This window comes from Microcebus murinus, chromosome X (genome assembly GCF_040939455.1).
Source record: "Microcebus murinus isolate Inina chromosome X, M.murinus_Inina_mat1.0, whole genome shotgun sequence".
Taxonomy (NCBI): Eukaryota; Metazoa; Chordata; class Mammalia; order Primates; family Cheirogaleidae; genus Microcebus; species Microcebus murinus.
Window position 1 is genome coordinate 29,895,646 of NC_134136.1, and position 22,024 is coordinate 29,917,669.

The 22,024-nt window shown below is 42.2% G+C and overlaps 1 protein-coding gene across 4 annotated transcripts in view; it reads right to left on the reverse strand.

Moving 5' to 3' along the window:
• TRMT2B (tRNA methyltransferase 2B) overlaps nucleotides 1-20,741 on the reverse strand; it is a 43,075-nt gene extending 22,334 nt beyond the window's left edge. For 2 of the 4 annotated variants that reach the window (XR_001154855.3, XM_012767400.3), the window contains exons 1-6: nucleotides 20,474-20,741; nucleotides 15,203-15,473; nucleotides 13,993-14,047; nucleotides 12,096-12,230; nucleotides 11,205-11,304; nucleotides 10,120-10,190 (exon numbers count right to left, since the gene is read on the reverse strand). Coding sequence is in view for 1 of the 4 variants with exons in the window: in XM_012767400.3 (XP_012622854.1) it covers nucleotides 10,120-10,190; nucleotides 11,205-11,304; nucleotides 12,096-12,230; nucleotides 13,993-14,047; nucleotides 15,203-15,450 (609 nt within the window). In the remaining 3 variants the exon portion in view is untranslated. The remainder of the gene's footprint in view (nucleotides 1-10,119; nucleotides 10,191-11,204; nucleotides 11,305-12,095; nucleotides 12,231-13,992; nucleotides 14,048-15,202; nucleotides 15,474-20,473) is intronic. The other 2 variants (XR_012915914.1, XR_012915915.1) reach the window with 2 other exon arrangements.
• Between the last annotated feature and the right edge of the window lie 1,283 nt (nucleotides 20,742-22,024).

Below are 22,024 nucleotides of genomic sequence, written 5' to 3' on the forward strand. Positions count from 1 at the left end.
TGTGAGCTAGGCTGATGCCATGGCACTCTAGCCCAGGCAACAGAATGAGAGTCTGTCTCAAAAAAAAGAACTATACCTATTCATTGCCTCCCATTCTTCTCCTATTCACCCACTTGAATCAGGTCCCCACTACTCCACCCAAACAGTTCCCATTAAGGTCATCCCCAACCTTGCTATGAAGTCCAATGGTCAATTCTCAGTCCTCCCTTCCTCGACCTATCAGCAGCATCGGGCACAGATGATGAGCCATCCCTCGTTGGTTCACTTTCTTTCCTTAGCTCCCAGGACACCACACTCTCCTGTTTCCTACACCTTACTGGCTGTTCCTTCTCAGTCTCTTTTACTGGTTCTTCCTCTTCCCCCAAACTTCTTAAAATGGGAATGCCCCAGGGCTCAGTCACTGTTCCTTTTCTCTTTTCTATCTACTCACTCTCTTGGCGATCTCTGCCCAGTCTCCTGATTTTAAATAACATCTACATGCTAACAACTGTTGGATTTCTCTTTCTTGAACCCAGACTAATATATCCAACTACCTACTTAACCACTCAGATGTCCAACAGGCATCTCAAATGCAACATGTTCAAAATAGAACTACACATCTCCCCTACCACAGTCTTTCCCACCTCCATTGATAGTAACTCCATCCTTCCACTTGCTCTACTCAAACACCTGGAGCCATTTTTTACTCCTCTCTTTTTCTTAATACCTTTCATTCAATCCATCAGGAAATCCTGTTGTTCTATCTGCAAGGTATATCCATCTCCACTGCTACCACTGGTCTATGTCATCTCTCACTTAGGTTACTGCAACAGCATCCTAACTGGTCTCCCTGCTTCTACCCTCCTCCCACTCCATAATCCATTCTCAACACAGCAACCAGAGTGATCTTGTTAAAAACCTAAATCATATCATGTCAGGGCATTCCTCCCCTCAATCAAAACCTCCAATGGCTTCCCATTTCATTCAAAATAAAAGCCAAAGTCCTAACAATGACCCCCAAAGCACTACATGATCTGGCCCTCATTAATTCTCACCTCTTCCCCTCATTCATCAGGGCCTACTGTCAGTTCTTCCAAAAAGCCACCCACACTCTCATCTTGGGGTCTTTGCAATGGCTGTTCTTCTTGTCCAGAATGCTCTTCCCTAAGACCTCTGCATGGCTAACATTCTCACTTTCTTTAAGTCTTTATTCCAAGGTTTCTCAACCTCAGCACTAGTGACATTTTGATGCACATAATTCTTTGTTGTGGGGAGCTGCCCCATGCATTGTAGGATGTTGCATGGTGGTGGGTTTTTTTGTTTTTGTTTTTGTTTATCTGAGACAGGTCCTCGCTATGTTGCCCAGGCTGGAGTGCAGTGGCTATTCACAGGTGCAATCATAGCATACTACAGCCTCAAACTCCTGAGCTCAAGAGATCCTCCTGTCTCAGCCTCCCTAGGAGCTGGGACTAGAGGCATGTGCCACCATGCCAAGCCACTGCAGAATGTTTAACAACAACCCTGGCCTCACTACGCACTAGATACCAATAGCATCACCCAACCATGCCCCAGTGGTGACAACCTAAATTGTCTCCAGACATTGCCAAATGTTCCCTCGAGGACAACACTGCCCTCAGTTGAGAATCACTGCTTTATTCAAATATCATTTTCTCAATGATGACTACCTTGACCCTATTTAAAACTATAACCCACACTTTCCCCAGCCCCAGAACTTCTTATTCTCCTTGCTCCACTGTATTTTTCCCATGGCACTTATCACTTTCTAACATATCATATAATTTACTTATTTATTATGTTTATTTTTTTTAAAAAATCCTCTCCCCAACTAAAATTTAAGTTCCATAAGAGAAGGGGTATTTTTATTATTGTATCCTAAGCATCTAGAATAGTGCCTAGTACTTGCAGGGGTGGAACAGTACTTGTTAAACTAATAAATGAAAGAAAGAACAAAGATAATGGGAGAAAAGGCAACAATAGAAGAGCAAACTCAATAAAGTCTCAGAAGACAGAAAGCAGATCGGAGTGACAACTGACTCAGCAAGGTGAAGGAAGCTACATGCAGAGTGACCACAGAGGGGAACATGATGAGACACAAAGCTTATCTGCTTCACACAACCCTGGAAAGGCTCACTCCTAAAGATGCAAGATACTACAGGAGGCAGAGATGAGGTTAGGTACATGGCTAAAATAAGGGTTTGGTTAAACATCAGGACACAAAACTGGTAAACATCCTCATTCTACCAAAAACTTCTATGTTTCTCTACCAGAAGACTTGGGATTTTTTCTTGGGAGGACATGAACCCATAAAAGCTCTGAACCTGGAGATACCAGGCACAGTGGTGGTGGCAGAGAGACGGAAGCAGGAACATGCTATGTAAATCTGCATTCTTTTTTTTTTGGGACAGAGTCTCACTCTGTTGCCCTGGCTAGACTGCCGTGGCATCAGCCTAGCTCACAGCAACCTCAAACTCCTGGGCTCGAGCGATCCTCCTGCCTCAGCCTCCCAAGTAGCTGGGACTACAGGTGCACACCACAAGACCTGGCTAATTTTTCTATTTTTAGTAGAGATGGGGTCTTGCTCAATCTGGTCTCCAACTCCTGAGTGATCAAGTGATCTTCCCACCTCGGCCGCCCAGAGTGCTAACATTACAGGTGTAAGCCACCGTGCCCGGCCTAAATCTGCATTCTTTTTTTTGAGACAGAGTCTCACTTTGTTGCCCAGGCTAGAGTGAGTGCCGTGGCATCAGCGTAACTCACAGCAACCTCAAACTCCTGGGCTCAAGTGATCCTTTTGCCTTAGCCTCTCGAGTAGCTGGGACTACAGGCATGTGCCACCATGCCCGGCTAATTTTTTCTATATATATTAGTTGGCCAATTAATTTCTTCCTAATTATAGTAGAGATGGGGTCTCACTCTTGCTCAGGCTGGTTTCAAACTCCTGACCTCAAGCAATCCGCCCCCCTCAGCTTCCCAGAGTGCTAAGATTACAGGTGTGAGCCACCGTGCCCAGCCTTATATCTGCATTCTTAATGGCCACTTTTCTACACCTGTTTCCATAAGGCCAGCCGAGAGGCAGGAGATTTGCAGATAATTCTCTGGAGAAACTGAATAGCCCCAGAGTAAAGAACTCAAGAGACAGAGGTATGGGGGACACCTGCCCCCATCACACATACACAATCACCAGCAAGAATCCAGAATCAGTAAACCCACTAAGGCTGAAATGCCAATTAATATTTTAAGGCCTCACTCTTAAATGCAAACAGCCAGCCAATATCACCAGCTATTTGATCAGAGCCTCCATTATAAAAGACAAGGTCCCAAACAAACAAAAATCCTGAAGGAAACAGACAACTCAAAGAACAGGAAAAAAAGCAAATAGATATATAGATAGATAAATGTTACATTACCAAAAAAAGAACAGATGCTATACAAAAGGAGCAATTGGAAAACAAGAAAAAGCTTTTGAAAATTAAAGATAGGATGGTAGAAAAAAATTCAGTAAAGGTATTGGCCTTTATGGTAAGAAAATTTCATAAAAAGGAGAAAAAATTCAAAAAGATAGAAAATAGGAAAGAGAAATGAGTAGAAGATTATAGAAGCAATCCATGAAGTCCAAAATCCAAATAACAGGAGGCATAGAGAGAACATAGAAAATGAGAGGGAGGGAGTAATCAAAGAAATAATACAGGATAATTTCCCACATCTGAAAGTATTACCAGTAGTTTCCAGAAGGCATTAGTTTCCTAGAAAGTACCCACCACAATGAATGAAAAAAAATCCCACATGGTCATGAAGTTTCAGGGATAAAGATAGGTTCCCTAAAGACTTCTAGAGAAAAAAAAGGCGGGGGGGATTATCTACAAAGGATCAGGACTTAAAAAGTAGCATTTAGACTTACATAACATTGGCAGCCAGATGACAATGAAACAGTGTCTTCAAATTTATAAAGGCAAATTTATAAAGGTTCACACTCAGATTTTTAAATCTAGAAAAACTTTCAGTCACATGTTAGGACAGAAAAAAGACATTTATAGATATGCAAAGATTCTAAAAATTTACCTCCTAGGCACCCTTCCTCAGGAAGCTAATGGAGGTTGCGCTCTAGCCAAATTAGGGTGTGAACCAAGAAAAAAGAAGACAGGACAGCTAAGAAACAGGGGATGATGGACTCCTAGACAAAGGTCTTCAGGGAAAAACTTGAACTGAAGCTTTTGAGCATATGAAGAATATTGATAAATGCTTCACAGAGCTTTTAAAGCATTTGGAAAAAATTAATATGTTGACAAAAAACTAAGTAAATGGAAAAATGAGGTAATTATTCATGTCAATAAAAACAAAAAGTTGTAGCTGGGTGCGGTGACTCATGCCTGTAATCTTAGCACTCTGGGAGGCTGAGGTGGGAGGATCACTCTAGGTGAGGAGTTCAAGACCAACCTGAGCAAGAGTGAGACCCCGTCTCTACTAAAAATAGAAAGAAATTAGCTGGACAACTAAAAATATATAGAAAAAATTAGCCGGGCATGGTGGTGCATGCCTGTAGTCCCAGCTACTTCGGAGGCTGAGGCAGGAGGATCATTTAAGCCCAGGAGTTTGAAGTTGCTGTGAGCTAGGCTGACGCCATGGCACTCTAGCCTGGGCAACAGAGTGAGACTCTGTCTCTAAAAAAAGTTGTAAAATACATCACACTATATAGGGCTATGCAACTATTAAAAATAATGAAGTAAGGCCAGGTGTGGAGGTTTACGCCTATAATCCTAGCACTTTGGGAGGCCGAGGCAGGAGGATTGCTTGAGCCCAGAAGTTTGAGACCAGCCTGGGCAATAATAAGACCTCATCTTCACAAAAAATAGAAAAATTAGCCCAGTGTGGCAGCAGGTGCCTGGAGTCCCAGCTACTCAGGAGCCTGAGGCAGGAAGATAGGTTAAGCCCAGAAGTTTGAGGTTGCAGTGAGCTATGATCATACCACTGTACTCTAGCCAGGGTGACAGAGCAAGACCCTGTCTCAAAAAAAGAAATATATCATTAATGTGAAAAAAATCAAGGTGCAGAACAGTGTATAGTAAGCCATCTTTTAGCTAAGAAAAAGGGGGATGCAAATATCTCTTTATATTTTTAAAAATTAGCAAAAACCAACAAAAATTGTTACCTATAGGAGGAGGGAAGGATCTGGGTAGAGGGGACAAAGGTAAAAGACCTCTCTGAATATACCTTTATTTTGTAGATTTGACTTTGGAACCATGTAAATATTTTACAAAATGATATCAAAATGAAAAATAGAAAATCTCTAAAATTTGAAAGCAAAAAATAGAACCTGTGTACCAAGTGTTCAATGGTGGTGGCTTGACTACAAAAAAGGAATTATTTCAAGGGGCACAATAATTTGACAAAAAGAAGTAGAAAGAAATCCTGAGCTATGTTTCAAGCATCATCTGTTAGTAATCATATTGTTTCTGAAATTATTGTATAGATAGTAATATAGAACAAATAAGTATATTAATGTCAGGAGCTAAAATTTTCACTTAACAGACAAGAGATAAAAATATGAAATTGAAAGATTTAAGTAAAAACTAATTCTAAACTTGATTTGTATATATCAATATGAACATATATATTTTAAAAAATATTTCCTAGCTCTGTCCACTAGAAAAGCCTTGAAATATGACCAACCCAGTACAAATGAACACCCCTGGCACCCATATTGTGGCCTCCAAATACCATTTCCCACCAAAAGAAACAAGGATTCCCTGAAGAAATGGCTGATTCCAAGTCTCAGGCAGAAAATGGACTAAATGTGCTATGAATATCTTATCAGTCCAGAACTATCAGGGTCATCTAGGGCTCTAAGGCAACTTAAAGAGGTTCCAATGGCCTCAAATGGAGCAATTTGAAAATAAATAGTATCTACAGCAGATTGAAACATATCAAGTATGTTAAAAAAATCTATGAGTTCATAACGATACCAAAATAAACAAACAAATGTAAGCTGATCGCTTTTTGAAGAAGTTGAAAGAACCAAGTTATTTAAAGACAGCTTCTAGCTAGGAGCAATAGTTTATGCCTGTAATCCCAACACTTTGGAAGGCTGAAGTAGGAGGATTGCTTGAGGACAGGAGTCCAAGACCAGCCTGGGCAAGATGGTGAGACCGCATCTCTACAAAAAATAGGAAAAATTAGCTGGGCATGGTGGTGCGTACCTGTAGTCCCAGCTACTCAGGTGGCTGAGGCAGGATTGCTCAAGCCTGGGAGTTGGAAGTTACAGTGAGCTATGATTACATCACTACACTCCAGCCTGAGCTACAGAGAGAGACTCTGTCTCACAAAAAGAATAAAAATAAAACTAAAGACAGCTTCTTAGGTCCTGGTGCCCTGGCTGCCAGCTGCCATAAAATTCACATTTTTGCCTCAAGTCTCAAAATAGATATTTAAGCCTCAAACAGGGGGCAAACTAAGGTTACTGTACCATCTTAATGGAATGGAATGTCAGTACCAGTAACAGGGAAAGAACACAAAGGTACAAAAAATACTGAAAACAGCTCAGTGCTATATGTGTATCAAGCAATATTATTTTTTTAGTTTGTTTTTGTTTTTTATATTTTATTGTATATGCCTGAAAGGTACACAAAAGGCATCTGGCCTGTATTTGGGTACCTACTGGATTGGATTTTGAGTCTTGTAAAAATTTTACAGGGAGGAGGAATTTGGATAGATGTGGAGGGTAGAAATTTGCCCAACAGCAGCCGAAAGGGCTAAAAACTTGGGTAATATTACAAAAAGGTATTCATTTACCAAACATTTGGTGACCACCCACTATGTGTATGAATCTGTGTTAAGTGCAAGAGCACAAAGTTAAATGATACAGAGCTACTACCTCCACGGTCTAACTCTGGGAAGCACCACCAAACAACATGATAAGGTGTAACAAGTGCTACAACAGGAGATATGCAATGGAGATACAGGAGTACAGAGGAGGGAAGCCCTAATCAGACGGAGGAGTCAGATACAGTTTTCTATAGGATCTGATGCCTAAAATGAATCTTAGAGAGTTAGCAGAAGCCAGATGAAGGCATTCTAGATAGAAAGGACAGCCTCAGGCAGAACTGAGATAGCAGTGGCAGAAGATTAGGCTAGGGATCTTATCATAAAGATTCTTAAGTGCAAAAAAGTAAGGAATTTAAACTTCATTCCAAAAGCTATTGGGCATCTACTGCAGAATTTTAAGCATTAGAGTGGCATAATCTTACTTGCATTTTAAGGATGGCTCTGGCTGCTGTGCAGAGAATACACTGAGAGATGGGGCTGGGATCCGTGAGATCAGTTTGGCGGCTACTACAGTAGTCTAGGCTAGAGAAGATAGCTGGGACTAGAGTGGTGGTGGTGGAAGATGAGAGAATTATGTGTATCCAAGATATGTCTAGAAAGTAAAACCTCCAAGACTTGGAGGTTGATTAGATGTGGCTGAGGAGGAAGGGGAAATTAAAATGGAGGAGTCTAGGATGACACATTTATAGTACATGGTAGTACCATTAACTAAGGTGAAAAAAAAAGAAATACATTTGGGAAAGGAAGAGGATAAGTTTAGGGCAGTGGTTCTCAACTGGGGGCAACTATGTTCCCCAGGGGACATCTAGCAACCTCTGGAGACATTTTTGGTTGTTACAGCTAATGGCATCTAGTGGGTAGAGGCCAACGATGCTGCCAAACATTCTATGATGAATTTAACAACCCCCCCACAACAAAAAATTATCCAACCCAATATGTCAATAGTGTGATGGTTGAGAAAATCTGATCTGGGACAATGTTGATTTCAAGAGCTCTGCATCACAACTGAGGTCATTCAGTAGCCTTTGGGAGGTGGAAACACACCTCCCAAAGCTCAAGAGGGCGCCAGAACGCAAATATAAGTTTAGGAGTCGTTGATTTACAAGTGGCCATTCAAGTCATCAGCCATGGTTGGATGGGGTTTCCCATGAGTATGTTCAGAAAGAAGAAGGCCAAGGACAGAGTCCTGGGGGATATCAACATTTACAGCGGGAAAGAAGAGAAAAAGTCCCATGAGAAAGACTAAGAAGTAGCCAGCAAGATCAAAAGAAAAACTATCAGAGAATGGTATCCCAGAAACCAAATGAAGGCAGTGTTTCAAGAGAAAAATAAGAATAATAAGCGGTGCCACAGGCAGAGAAAATGTAAGTTGGGAACAGAAAGTTTCCATTGGATGTGGCAAATAGAAGTCACTGATGACTTTAATAAGATCAATTTCTAGCTGGGCACGGTGGCTCTGACCTGTAATCAATCCTAGCACTTGGGGAAGCCAAGGTGGGAGGACTGCTTGAGGCCAGGAGTTTGAGACCATCCTGGGCAACAAAAAAAGGCCCCATCTGTACAAAAAAATGTTAAAATTAGCCAGGTGTGATGGCACGTGCCTGTAGTCCCAGCTACTCAGGAAACTGAGGCAGGAGGATCACTTAAGCTAAGGAGTTGGAGGCTACAGTGAGCTATGATTATGCCACTGCACTCCAGCTAGGGGACAAGAGGCAGATTGTGTCTCAAAAAAAATTTTAAAAGATCAATTTCTATAGAGTGTTGGGGGCAGAAAAACCACCAGATTTTCTTAAAGATGGGAGATATTTGAGGCCGGGCGCGGTGGCTCACACCTGTAATCCTAGCACTCTGGGAGGCCGAGGCGGGCGGATTGCTCGAGGTCGGGAGTTTGAAACCAGCCTGAGTGAGACCCCATCTCTACTAAAAATAGAAAGAAATTAATTGACCAACTAAAACTATATATACAAAAAATTAGCCGGGCATGGTGGCGCATGCCTGTAGTCCCAGCTACTCGGGAGGCTGAGGCAGGAGGATCGCTTGAGCCCAGGAGTTTGAGGTTGCTGTGAGCTAGGCTGACGCCACGGCACTCACTCTAGCCTGGGCAACAAAAGTGAGACTCTGTCTCAAAAAAAAAGAAAAAAAAATATGGGAGATATTTAATATTCTTATGAACTGAAAGAGCTGATAGAGATGGGGGAGGAGGTAAAGAAATAGAAGAAAGAGGGTATGTAATGAAGGAGCAGGGATACTAGAAAGTAGGAGATGAGTCCAAACAGGAATAATGATAAGCCTTGGACAAAGGGAGGACCAGTCACCACCTTCATTGAGACGGGGGGGGGGGGGGGTAAGATTTCAGTGAAATTTATAGATGGTAGGAAAAACAGCTAATAGAGTTCTCATCTAATGGCCTTAATTTTCCAGTGAAGAACAAGGCATGGTTGTCTGCGAAGAGCAAGGGCAAAGGTGATTGGGTAGGAAATTTGAAGAGAGGTAAGAGTTTAGAATAGTCACTGAAAAGAATAGAAGAAGCTGACGAGGGCCATGGAGGAAGATGTCTAGAGAATGATCTTACAAAGAGAGCTGTGTCTTAGCCGGGAAATTCCATGGGTCAAGATATGTCCTATCAGAAGATAGCAGCCGAGTGTTAGAAACCTGAATCACTAGGAGCGTGGGTGCTGGTAAGAATTAACAAGGAACAAGAGAGTCAGTCAGCTGGGATTTCTGCTCAGTTTTCACTAGTAAGGCTTTGGCCTTTTTTTTTAAGTTCCATAAGAACAGGCACCATGTCTACTGACATGCTAAGTCACTGTAACCCCAGCACCTAGCACAGTGCCTAAAACACATAGTAGGCACTCAACAAATATTGGGTACATGAAATAGAATGATAGAAAAATGTCTCAGAGGCCAATCTCATGATGTAGATACCTTACCAGCACCCCTACATCTCGTATTTCTCAGTCCTGTCCTGCTGAAAACACTAGCCTTCCAAATATTTCAGACATCTAACACTTTCTATAGTGGCCGCATCAATATCTCTTTCCTAACACTTCCCTACCATTAAAGTCCTTTCTTGGATGCCTGACATTTACAATAATGGACGCAGTTCTCTCTCCTCCTCTCTACCCTTACTGAAATGAAACACTAGCAATGTTCTCTCCAAGTGAAGAGGTACACTTTCAGTACAGAGCTCCTCCTACCCTCTAGCACTAGAAGTGGCTCCGTTATTAAAATGTCAGGGACAGTGCTGTTATAAGACTACAATGCCCCGGGTCATCTTCAACCAGCCCTGTTCCCTTTTACCTGTGCCACTTGATTGTGTTTCTGAGGGATGTTTTTCAGATGCTTAGACTGTACACAAATGATGTTCCCATCTACGGAAAGAAAAAGAATTAATTTATACAGTTTAGTCCTAAAAGATTATTTAAAAGAAAATGGCATTTCAAATTCCCTCCTTCAAAGAGGCATATGTAGATATGAAGAAGCAAAGTGCCTAATTCAAGCTCACAGCCATTTTTCAAAGAAAACCTAATTGTTTCCTGGTCTACCCATTAAGCAGCTAATTCTTAATGGAGCAAGTCCTCAATATTTTCTCTCATGCCACAAATGCGCAATATGCCAACGTCCGCTTTCTGTTCAGATTTTAAGAGGGAAATAAAATGTAATGGGTTTTGTTTTCTATTACTAAATAATAGAACACTGACGTCATATACTCATTTAATTCAGCACATAAGAGGGAAAAAAGCCAAGTGCCTGCCCTAACGAACTGCAGTTTAAGGCATATGGATATTAAACAGTGTGACTAATATAAAATGATGGTGTTTCAAGTGGATTTATTGAAAATGGGCAAATGGAAAGCTCAGGGATGGAATCTGTGAATGGACACTGGAATTAAGTCTCAGAAATATGCCATTGTGATTTCCCTCACCAGTATGCATCACCCATTCCAATTTTGCCATTGTGATTTCCCTCACCAATATCCATCACCCCTTCCAGACTTACCACAGAAAGTTCTAGCTTCCAGGCATATGGGGATGTGAAATAGAAAAGACAAGGAGACTGCTCTCACTATGAAGACTAGCATAAAATGATGATGACGACGATGAGACAGAAGCAGCAACAATGCTAACATTTACTAAGTATTTACTAGCTATCAGGTGTATAGCTTTTAGAGCAAAAAAGGGCAAGGGTTGTGATTTCTATCACTATGTTATAATGATTACCCATCAAAAAGTATCCACAATCAACCCTGTGATCGTGTTCTGCATCAGAGACTTCCAATTCAACCTTCTTCTTTAAGAACATCATTATTTCCCCCTCCTGCTGATACTGTTCTCTGTATCCTTCTCTTCCTCCCAGTCCTTGGTCTGTCACAGCCTTCAACTGACCTCTCCCAGTTCCCACGTAGTACCCCACAGTCTTTGGATTGCCATCTGGACCCCGGTTCACAGAGAAGGTGGACTTATTTCGGTAGCCACTGATGACAGGCTGGAGAAGACAGAAAGACAGGAGAGGGGACAAGAGGTCAAATGAAACCAAGGAGGAAAACAATAAAGAGAAAGCAGGAATATTCTCTGGATGAGGATAAATGATGCTTGCTTGGAAGATATGGCATATCTGAAAGTCTGTGGCTGAGAAGATCAAGAGTCTTCATAGTAGAAAGGAGTTCCAATCTTGCCATATAGCAGGAGTCAGCAAATTTCTTCCGTCAAGGGCCAGAGAGTAAATATTTCAGTTTTTACAGGCCGTATGGTCCCTGCTGCAACACTCAACTCTGCCACTGTAGTGTGAAAGCAGCCACAGACAATACATAAACAAGTGACTTTGGCTGTGTTCCAATAAAACTTTATTTACAAAATCAGGCAGCAAGGCAAGTTTGGCCTAAGGGCTTTAGTTTGCCAATCCCAGCCATAAATGAAATTCTGCCTCTCTGAGGCCTCATTAAAAGGGTTTCCAAAGTCTGGAATCTAAGGAGGTAAGTAGAGTGGTTGATAAAGTAGACTCTGTACCAGATATATCTGAGTGGAATCTCAGCTCTGGAATTTTCTAGAAGTGTGTCCGGGGCAAATTACTTAATCTCTCTGGGACTCTCTGTCTTCATCTATAAAATGATAATACTTACTCCCTGGGTTACTATAAACAGTAAAATGAGACAATGATGCATGATGATCACTTAGCATAGGGCCTGGTACCTAGCAAGTGTGTCCTATAAATAATAGATGATATTATTAGCCATTAAGGGGACTTAGTAGATAAGGAATAGGGAGGTAGGGGCTTACAGAGGGTATAATAGGATGGAGAAGACAACGGAGCCCCTCAAATTTGGATGCAGCTGTTGTCACATTGACTCCATTGAGCATTTGGATGTGAGACTCTAGTCTTTGTAAAATTTTCTTCTGAGCTTCAAATTTCACCTGCAAAAAAATATATAAGCAATGAAACAAAATACTTTTGTAGTTTCACCTCAAAGAATGGAAAACAAACAAGACAAAAGAAGGGTGTCCCATAGATTCTTAACTCATGGTCTCAGCAGATAAGGAACCCATAATGATGGAACAGGAACAGACTTAATCAGGCATTGATGAAAGGTCAAGAGCAAGCTCTTATAGTAGTAAGCCCATCATTTTATCTGATCTTTCAGACTAAACACTCAAGGTGTATGTCAGAGTTGTCCAGTAGAACTTTCCATAACAAAAATGTTCTATCTGCCCTGTTCTTTCTATGTAAATGTAGGCACTAGCCACATGTGGTTACTGACCATGTGAAATGGTGGTCAGTGGGACTCAGGCACTGAATCTTTAATCTTCTTTTATTTCAATTAACTTACAGAGTCAATTCTGCTAAAATGTGACGTAAGTGTTCCTATACCACATTATGCGAAATCACATTAAAAGAATCACAAGGCCCATGGGAAAAATGGGATTAGGCACACAATATTCCAAAACGTTATCAGTAACATCCACAAAAAAGATAGGAACCTAACAAAAATAGTAGCACCGTTTTATACATGTCAAATGGTTAAGAAATATGAATACTACAATAAGGATGGCACTTTACCCTGACAAAGACCTGAAGTTGGCTTGTAGAAACAGGTGTCAGAATGATTGTAGTTTGGAGTTATCATGAAGTGGTAAAAGGAGGGTTATGTGAGTTGAATGTAAAGTTCTTCCAGGATCACATCTGCAATCCTAGCACTTTGAGAGGCTGAGGTGGGAGGACTGCTTGAGGCCAGAAGTCCGAGACCAGCCTGGGTGACATAGTGAGACCCTATCTCTATAAAACAACATAAAAATTAGCCAGGCATGACAGCACGTGCCTGTAGTCCCAGCTACTCAGGAGGCTGAGGCAGGAAGATCACTTGACCTCTAGAGTCTGAGGTTGCAGTAAGCTATGATGACACCACTGCACTCTAGCCTAGGCAACAGAGCAAGACTCTGTCTCAAAAAAAGGAAAAAAGAAAGAAAAGAAAAGTTCTAACACCAGATGCAGATGGCCAGGTGTTGCTCATAACACACTTGGGGAACTGAGGGAACTGATAGATGTTTGAGGTGTGTGTGTGCATTCATTTTATGTGTTCTTACATAGCTTGGTTCAACTGAATGCAGTTTCCTTCTTTTATCTAGTATTTCTCATGGATGAAATCACTCCTAAGCAAACGTGAAATTTGCATTATGCTCAAATTTTCCCTAATATGTCAATCCGTTGAAACAAATTTCTGCTTCAAAATAAGCATTATAATAGAATTGACTGTATTCAAATTTAAATAGCCACATGTGGCTAGTGGTTACCGTGTTGGAAAGTACAGCTATATATGAAACAGCAAGAGCACTGCTACTCACATAAACAGAGCTATAAGAATAGCAGCAACAAACCATAAACACTTTAAGTAGAAGAAAAAAGATTAAAAAAAAAGAAAAAATATATAAAAGAAAAATAAAAAAAAAAGAATAGCAACAACAACAAAAAAAAGCAAGGGGAAAAGGAAATAAGCATTTGGATCTATGGATCTAGAGAGTGGAAGATATAATTGGCCTAAAGTTCAAATTTCAGAGTCATTAGCATATTGAGTTTAAACTGCTGAGGCATCTGGAGAGAACTATCCAGTCAAGTTTCCTACAAGTATAGCACCATTCCCCCGCTGGAAAGAAGGGGTAAAGACTTAACCTGGACACTTACCTTGAGCTGTTCTTCATAGCTCATCCTCCAGAGTGGCGTCACAACATCAGCCAGCCTTGAATAAAATAATTCAGGCACTTCATTAATTATACAAACATGTACTGAGCGCCTACTATGCATAAATACTTCCTACCACCATTTTCTCTGGTATTTTACTTATCTATTATTCAGAACACCTAACTCTCATGCCCCTAGGGAGATGGAGTCTGGGAGAAGAGCCCATTTTGGTGTCGTGTACGTAACAAAGAAGACCAGATGGGCAAACCTAATATAAGAAAAATCCAGATTTATCAGGAGGTAATTAATCATATTAAAAAAGGCTTCACTGTTGGGTTCCTTTAAATAGCTCACCTCCCTAATGCTTTTAAAATGTAATTTGATTTACAAAATACATTTCTGGCATAAAATGTGGTATATTTGTGCTTCTATGGCTACAGTGGGGACTATTCATCTGTAACCCATCTAATATTCTGGGTCCCTGGTTTTCAACATACCTGCCATGGACTTTTTAAAAGACAAGAGCCCAGTTTAATATCTTCTTTCTGACAAAAACATACTCAAAGACAAGGAGAATATTTTCTGCAATTGCAAAGCATTTCCACCAATATTCTTCAGATATCCTCAAGTTTGCCCTGGGTATCCTACCTCAGGTGCCTCTTCAAATCCTTACAATGCCACATTAGTTATACCATGTTTCCCCGAAAATAAGACCTACCCATAAAATAAGCCCAAACAGGATTTCTAAGCATTTGTGCAATAGAAGCCCTAACCCGAAAATAAGACCTAGTGATGGGCATGGCTATGCAGCGCATCTGTACAACCCATGCATTTCCTCACGGAGAGGTAAAAAAGATGAGCAGCCCTTCTCATCTGCCCCATGAGAGCTCTATTGCTCAACATGAGAGATTGGGGCCAATGGTTCTAAAGGAAATAGAGTCACAAGAAATTCAGGATGGAATTCGGGGTTTGGAGAATTGATGATGTTCCAGAAGAAGACAACTTAACTATATTTGAATAAATGTAGATTGTTGTACCATACTTAAAAAAATAACACATCCCCTGAAAATAAGCCCTAGGGTGTCTTCTTGAGGAAAAATAAATATAAGACACTGTCTTATTTTCAGGGAAACACAGTATTAGGAATACAGAGTTTCAGTAGACCCACAGATTCAGACTTGCTAAGGAGGAAGGACATCAGCCTGGGCCTTACCTTTCCTGCCAGGAACCATCTAGTGGTCCAAGATGGCTTGGTTCCTTCTGACTTTTTTGTCCTTTTTGACACTTCTTGGCTATCACATGGGTGAAATTTCCCTTACATGCTGTGCTCAAAAATAGCCGTGACCAACCTGGTGTTTTTCTGGCCCACCAGGGAAACAGCCCTGGTTTGGAGAAGAAACCCACCATAGAGAGGAAGCATCTCAATCTGTGCACTGGGACTTTCCTCTTAATGCCTGCCATCCAAAGACACCACTGAAATTCACCTGCATGAAAGGTAGACATACAGAAGTTGGGAAATGGAGGCACAACTCCCAAACCCCCTCATTCATTTACAAACCCTTATGGAACTCCAGCACCTAACACAGTGCTGGTACACAGTACACAGTAAAAGCAGGCCTGTTAACAGAACTGAATTACTGCATGCAAGGCACTGTCTTAGGCTTCCCAAATAGAGAGAGAAAAAAAATATGGGCCGGGCGCAGTGGTTCACGCCTGGAATCCTAGAACTCTGGGAGGCCAAGGCAGGAGGATCATTTGAGCTCAGGAGTTTGAGACCAGCCTGAGCAAGAGTGAGACCCCATCTCTACTAAAAATAGAAGGAAATTAGCTGGACAACTAAAAATATATAGAAAAATGTAGCCGGGCATGGTGGCGCGTGCCTGTAGTCCCAGCTACTCGGGAGGCTGAGGCAGAAGGATTGCGTGAGCCAAGGAGTTGGACGTTGCTGTGAGCTAGGCTGACGCCACGGCACTCCAGCCCAGACAACAAAGTTAGACACTTTCTCAAAAATAAATAAAATATATATATATATATATGTATATATATATATATAGTCTTTGCACTCCAGAAAAGAGTTCAACTCTTTGAACATACTTCTGTGACCAATCTTATTCCCTATTCCACCCAACACCCAACACCCAATCAATCAACTAATGTTTAATAAGTGCTTACTATGTGCAAGACACCATGCCACACTAGATACTGGAGGGGTTACAAAGGCTACAATCTAAATGAGGAGATTAACTGCCAACATAGGAAAGACATTAGTAAATAACACCATACACTTGATACCTGATGAGTGCTCAGGAAAGGCAGTAGAGCAGATAGGCCTGGCAACAGGTCTTAAAGGATGGCAGGGAGGTAAATTAGATGTTTGGAGGACAGTGGGAAGACTGGTGTGACTAAAAGCAAGTTCACACTTGAGCTATGTTGCATTTGAAATAGTAGGGAAATATCCAAATGGAAATGTCTAACAAGTAAGTACAGAAGCAGTATAAGAAGTCAGGGCTAGAGACTTGGTGGAGTATCTACAAGTACAAACTATAAGATAAAAACAAAGCTTTGAGTAAAGAAAAGAGCAAAAGGCCAATGACTAAACTTGGTGGAAAGGTAGGTAACATTTGCAGGGCAAGAAGAGATGATGTTCATGTCTCAGGACAGCCAGGAGAGTGTGGAGCCATGGAAGCCAAAGGAGATGCCTTTGATGAAGGCACTGACTCATCCAGTAAGTCTGATGCAAAAGAAAGAAGGAAAAGAAGGCCATATAAAGTGGCAAGCAGTAGGGACAAATGAAGCTTTGAGATTTTAGGAGTGTAGGCCCTAGAGTCAGACAGCCAGACCTGACCTGGGTGGTCCACTGGCCCCACCACTTCCTAGCTAGGTTGCCTTTAGCAAGTTAATCATTCCCTCTGACCTTCCTTTTTTTCACTTGTAAAATGGAGCTAAAAAAGACTACCTACCTCATATAGTGGTTTCAAGAGTTAAAGAAAAATAATTAATAAAAAGTACTTAGCAGAAGATTAAATAGAGACAATGTTTGTAAAGCAGTGTCCAGTATCTGGCAAAAGCTCTTTGATAAGCATTAATAACCATCATGATGTGCTTAAAGAGAGTACAGCTGGGCTCAGTGGCTTATGTCTGTAATCCCAGCATTTTGGGAGGCCAAAGTAGAAGAATCACTTGAGGTTAGGAGTGTGAGACTAGCCTAGGCAACATAGAAAGACCCCATCTCTAAAAAAAAAAAAAAAAAAAAAAAAAATTAGCCTGTACCACCCCACCACCCAGCTACTCAGGAGGCTGAGGTAGGAGGATCACTTGAGCCCTGGAGTTTAAGGTTACAGTGAACTGTGATTGGGCCACTGTACTCCAGCCTGGGAGATAGGGCAAGATCTTATTTCTTTAAAAAAAAGTCACTATGGAACTGAGCGGAGGTGGCAATACTGAAGGAGGAAAGGAGCATGGGGAAGGAATAGTGGGAAGAACTATGAGACAAAAGCTGGAAGAGTTAAAACAGGTGATTACGAGAACACAGTAGAGGACTTCACTTTGGAAAAAGGAATCCCTCATCTACTGACACAGGATTCTTTTTGACTGTTTCCCTTACATTGTCTGTCCGTTACTGTGTAAGAACCTTTTTTAAGTACCCAGGACATGTGAAAGGACTTGGCCTAACACCCTACTGATCTGCTGTGAGATTACCTTTTTGCCCTTGACCTCTACCTTGGATTCCATCTCAATGTTAAGTCATGGCTTAATTCAGAATGATATACATACATCAAACCCAGGCCAGGTATAGTGGTTCATGCCTGTAATCCCAGCTACTAAGGAGGCTGAGGTGGGAGGATTGCTTGAGCCCAGGACTTGGAAGCTGCAGTGAGCTATGATCACACCACTGCACTCCAGCCTGGGCAACAGGGCAAAACTCTTATCTCTAAAAAAATAAAAAATAAAGTTCAATGTATGCAATGGATTTATTAACAAAGTTTCCTCTATGGCTCCCTCTACTACTGCTAAATTAGCATGCCCTGATCAATGGGTAACCTAGAGGATGCTGGCATAGATGCTGTAATATTTAGCCTATATAGCATTTTGTATTATTACAAAGTACTAAAAAAAGTAACTGTGATAGCATGTGATCATTTGGGGGGGAATTTCAAATTTCTAACAGAATATATGTAAGCTGGCCAAGAGTTCAGGAGTGAGCAATAGCACCTTCAGCCCAATCCCCCCGAGCAAAAGGCAGTAAGTCATCACAGTTAAGAACATAGGCTTTGGAGCCAAATTCTAATCCCAGCTCTATTTCTCACTAGCTATGTGGATCTGGGCAAGTCACTTAAATGCTATGAATCTGTGTCATCATCTATACAAATAGGATTGATAACATTTACATTTCAGGGTTGTAGTGAGAATTAAATGAGTTTATATATATATATGACATGCTCAGAACTATGCTTAACACAGCAAGTGTTCAATATGTGTCACTGCCCTACCTTAGGCTCTGATTCAAAGCCATGTCACTTAGCTTCATCAAGCCTCAATGCCTCCAACCTGCAAAACTGGCAAGATGTAAAAATGCACATAAGTGCTGTGAGGGTAAGTAAAATTATATGGGGAATTTTAAAAACAATACATACACACACACTCACACAAACTTTCCTGACCCTCTACATGAGTGCCTGCTGGAGTGTGGTGAGGTTACAGCCTGCTCTGGACCACCTGTGAATACTATCAAAAGTGTGTGGCCTGAGATTGACATTTTTCCAAAGTGGAAGAAACCTGTATATTTGATATAGAGAAGAGCCATAAAGAGGAAATGCCAGAAAGAGGAAATGAGTGAAGATGCAGGAGACAAAGCATAAAGAATGATTTTGGCTGGGCGCAGTGGCTCACGCCTGTAATCCTACTCTAGGAAGCCAAGGCAGGAGAATCGTTCAAGGTCAGGAGTTTGAAACCAGCCTGAGCAAAAGCGAGACCCCTTCTCTACTAAAAATAGAAAGAAATTAATTGGACAACTAAAAATATATAGAAAAAAATTAGCCAGGCACAGTGGCGTGTACCTGTAGTCCCAGCTACTTGGGAGGCTGAGGCAGGAAGATCGCTTGAGCCCAGGAGTTTGGGGTTGCTGTGAGCTAGGTTGATGCCACAGCACTCTAGCCCAGGCAACAGAGTGAGACTCTGACTAAAAAAAAAAAAAAAAAAAATGATTTGGTGGGACTGAGGAGGCTCAAGGCCATGAAGCCTAGACTATAGGGGAAGGGAGTGATGCTGGTCCAGGAGAGGGACCCTGTCCCTCCAGGCAGTAGGGAAGTTAGAAGGATGAAGGAAGTTGCAGGCCCATCTGGGGGTTGGTACAGGAGGGACAGGGGAGCTGAGGAATTTGAAAACAGCTAACCCAACTCGGTGACATTTAGACTTTTTGGTATTCGGGTCCTCTCACTGGTGACTGACACCGTGACTGTGGTTCATTTGCCCTGTACCCCAACCGTAGGGTCCCTTGTCCGTCTAGGTCTCTTCCTCCAAATTATCAAACATGTTGTAAAATAGGACCTTACTATTTCAGGGTGCCAGCTAGCCATCACTCTGGGTAAAGAGCCTTTCATATTTAGTAATTTCTGCAGGGAAATATCTTTTTCAAGGCAGCATGGTAATAGGATTCAAGGCGAGTTCTGTTTCCGTTTCTTAATGTCAGAGGGGCCATCAGTTCACAGAAAAGACTATTTTCTTTTTATTTTTTCTGTTTTAAAAAAATGATTGGGTTTTTTTCTTTGCAAAAGAAAAAAAAAATGTGTGAGAACTGCTCAACTGCTCTATACCTGCCTCAGGAATTGACTGCAAAGGACCCCAGAGTTCAGCATAGCCTGATAGGAAGGTAAAATCACTCTCCAGGGTTTTAATGAATAACCTGCCTCAAGTGCTCAGAGAGGTTCAAATCTATGTGGTAGGTCCAAGCAGGACCTTGGTGCAAAATGTTCACCTACAAGGGTCCTGCTTGCACTCTCTGTTCACCTTTCCTTCAGTTGGCCAGGCCCCAGACACAGTTCCTTGCTAAACTTGACAGTTCCTTGCTAAACTAGACAGGCAGATGTGTTGACTGCTGTGTCCCAACTGCAAACCACGTGCAGTCAGGTCCTTCCTTCCTTCCTTCCCCGACCAGACTCCTCCATTCCCCTTTCTTTGGACAAGTCCGGCCCACCGTGTCAACCGTAGGAAGGGTTATTAACAAAAGGGAGACGCTAGGAAAGACTACCACTCAACTTGGGCAGGCTGCAGGGCCAGCGGAAACCAAAAATTGGGGGCGGGGGGAGTTAGAACACAGGAGGACGCTGGGCTGGACGCGACCTTGTGCCGCCACCGTCGGATCCCGTCTGCAGCCCCGCCTGACTTATCAATTCTCCGCCTCGCGGGCAGTTTGGCGCAATAAGCAGTTTTTTGTATTGCAAGGGTTACATCGGGATTTCCGGGTTATTCGCCCACCCCACCTTACCTTCCTCAGTAACCAATAAATCCTCTTACAAAGCTGAGGCGGCAAACCAAAAGACCGGCGGACGGCCTAGTTTGCAGTGGCGGGGAAGTCACTTCCTGGTGCGCCGGCCGCCTCTACCCCCGCCGCACGCGCAGTCGGCCCGGGGCAGGCGCGGCGGGACGCCCGGCTCCTCCCAGCGCCGGCGGGGAACCTGACCCTGACAACTGGACTCCTCTCCCGAGCAGCCCTCTCTACTTTCCCCAGAGGCGCTTCTCTTGAAACCTTCCTCAAAAGTACTCATACCCCTATTGCCCGCTGCCTGCGTTCTTCAAGTTCTCCTGGGCTCCCCGCAACCCCGCCCACCGCCGCCTCATTGCTCGCCGTCCCATTGGTGGATCTGGATAAACCATGAAAACATCTTAGGAAATTCGCGTTGCGGTTTTAACAGTGTTACCCATACCAGGGGTGATTGCAGTTCAACACTTCCAACCCAAAGAATGTTTTTTATGTTTGTTTGTTTGTTTGTTTGTTTGTTTGTTTGTTTTTTGAGACAGAGTCTCACTCTGTTGCCCAGGCTAGAGTGAGTGCCGTGGAGTCAGCCTAGCTCACAGCAACCTCAAACTCCTGGGCTCAAGTGATCCTCCTGCCTCAGCCTCCCGAGTAGCTGTGACTACAGGCTCGCGCCACCGCGCCCGGCTAATTTTTTCTCTTTTTAGTTGTTTGGCTAATTTCTTTGTATTTTTAGTACAGACGGGGTCTCGCTCTTGCTCAGGCTGGTCTCGAACTCCTGAGCTCAAGCGATCCTCCCACCTCGGCCTCCAAAAGTGCTAGGATTACAGGCATGAGCCACCCGTGCCTGGCCAAGAATGGTTTTCTAATGGTGGAATTGCAGGCATCAAATTCATAATGGATTAGGAGATTGGGAGATGAGGATCAGGGTGGTTTCCTGAAATGGCATCCTTTGGTAAAAGCTCTTACTCTGGGCTATTGAGTTTTTCAGGCATTCAGCTTCCCTCGATTTTATATTGCATCAGAAAAGCATTTTGTTATCATGGCAAGCGAAACCTGACTTCTTCACTGGATCCCATTCAAGGCTATTAAATCCTAAACCTCAGAGAAATCATTTTTTTTTTCCTCTTCAACTACAGAACTCAGAAGGAGGCCAGATACCGCTAACTCATTTGCTAGCTCCTGGACTACATTCAGTAATTCCTCGAATTTTTAGAGGAGTCATTAGCCCAGCCAAATGAATAAGAGAACATTGAAGGACACATATATATGTGTGTTGTAAAAAAAAAAAAATTGTTGATTTTTAATAGAATAAAATTTATAGCAAAGTGAACCTACATTAAATGATATTTAATTTTTATGCTTAATAGTTATTGGGCTTAAGTGGAAAGCACTTTATAGTCAACATTTCATTTTATTTTTATTTTTTTTTTAAGAAAGAGTCTCACTTTGTTGCTACAGTGTAGGCTACAGTGTAGTGGTGCCATTATAGCTCACTGCAGCCTCAAATTCCTGGGCTCAGGCAGTCCTCCCACCTAAGCCTCCATAAGAGCTGGGACTACA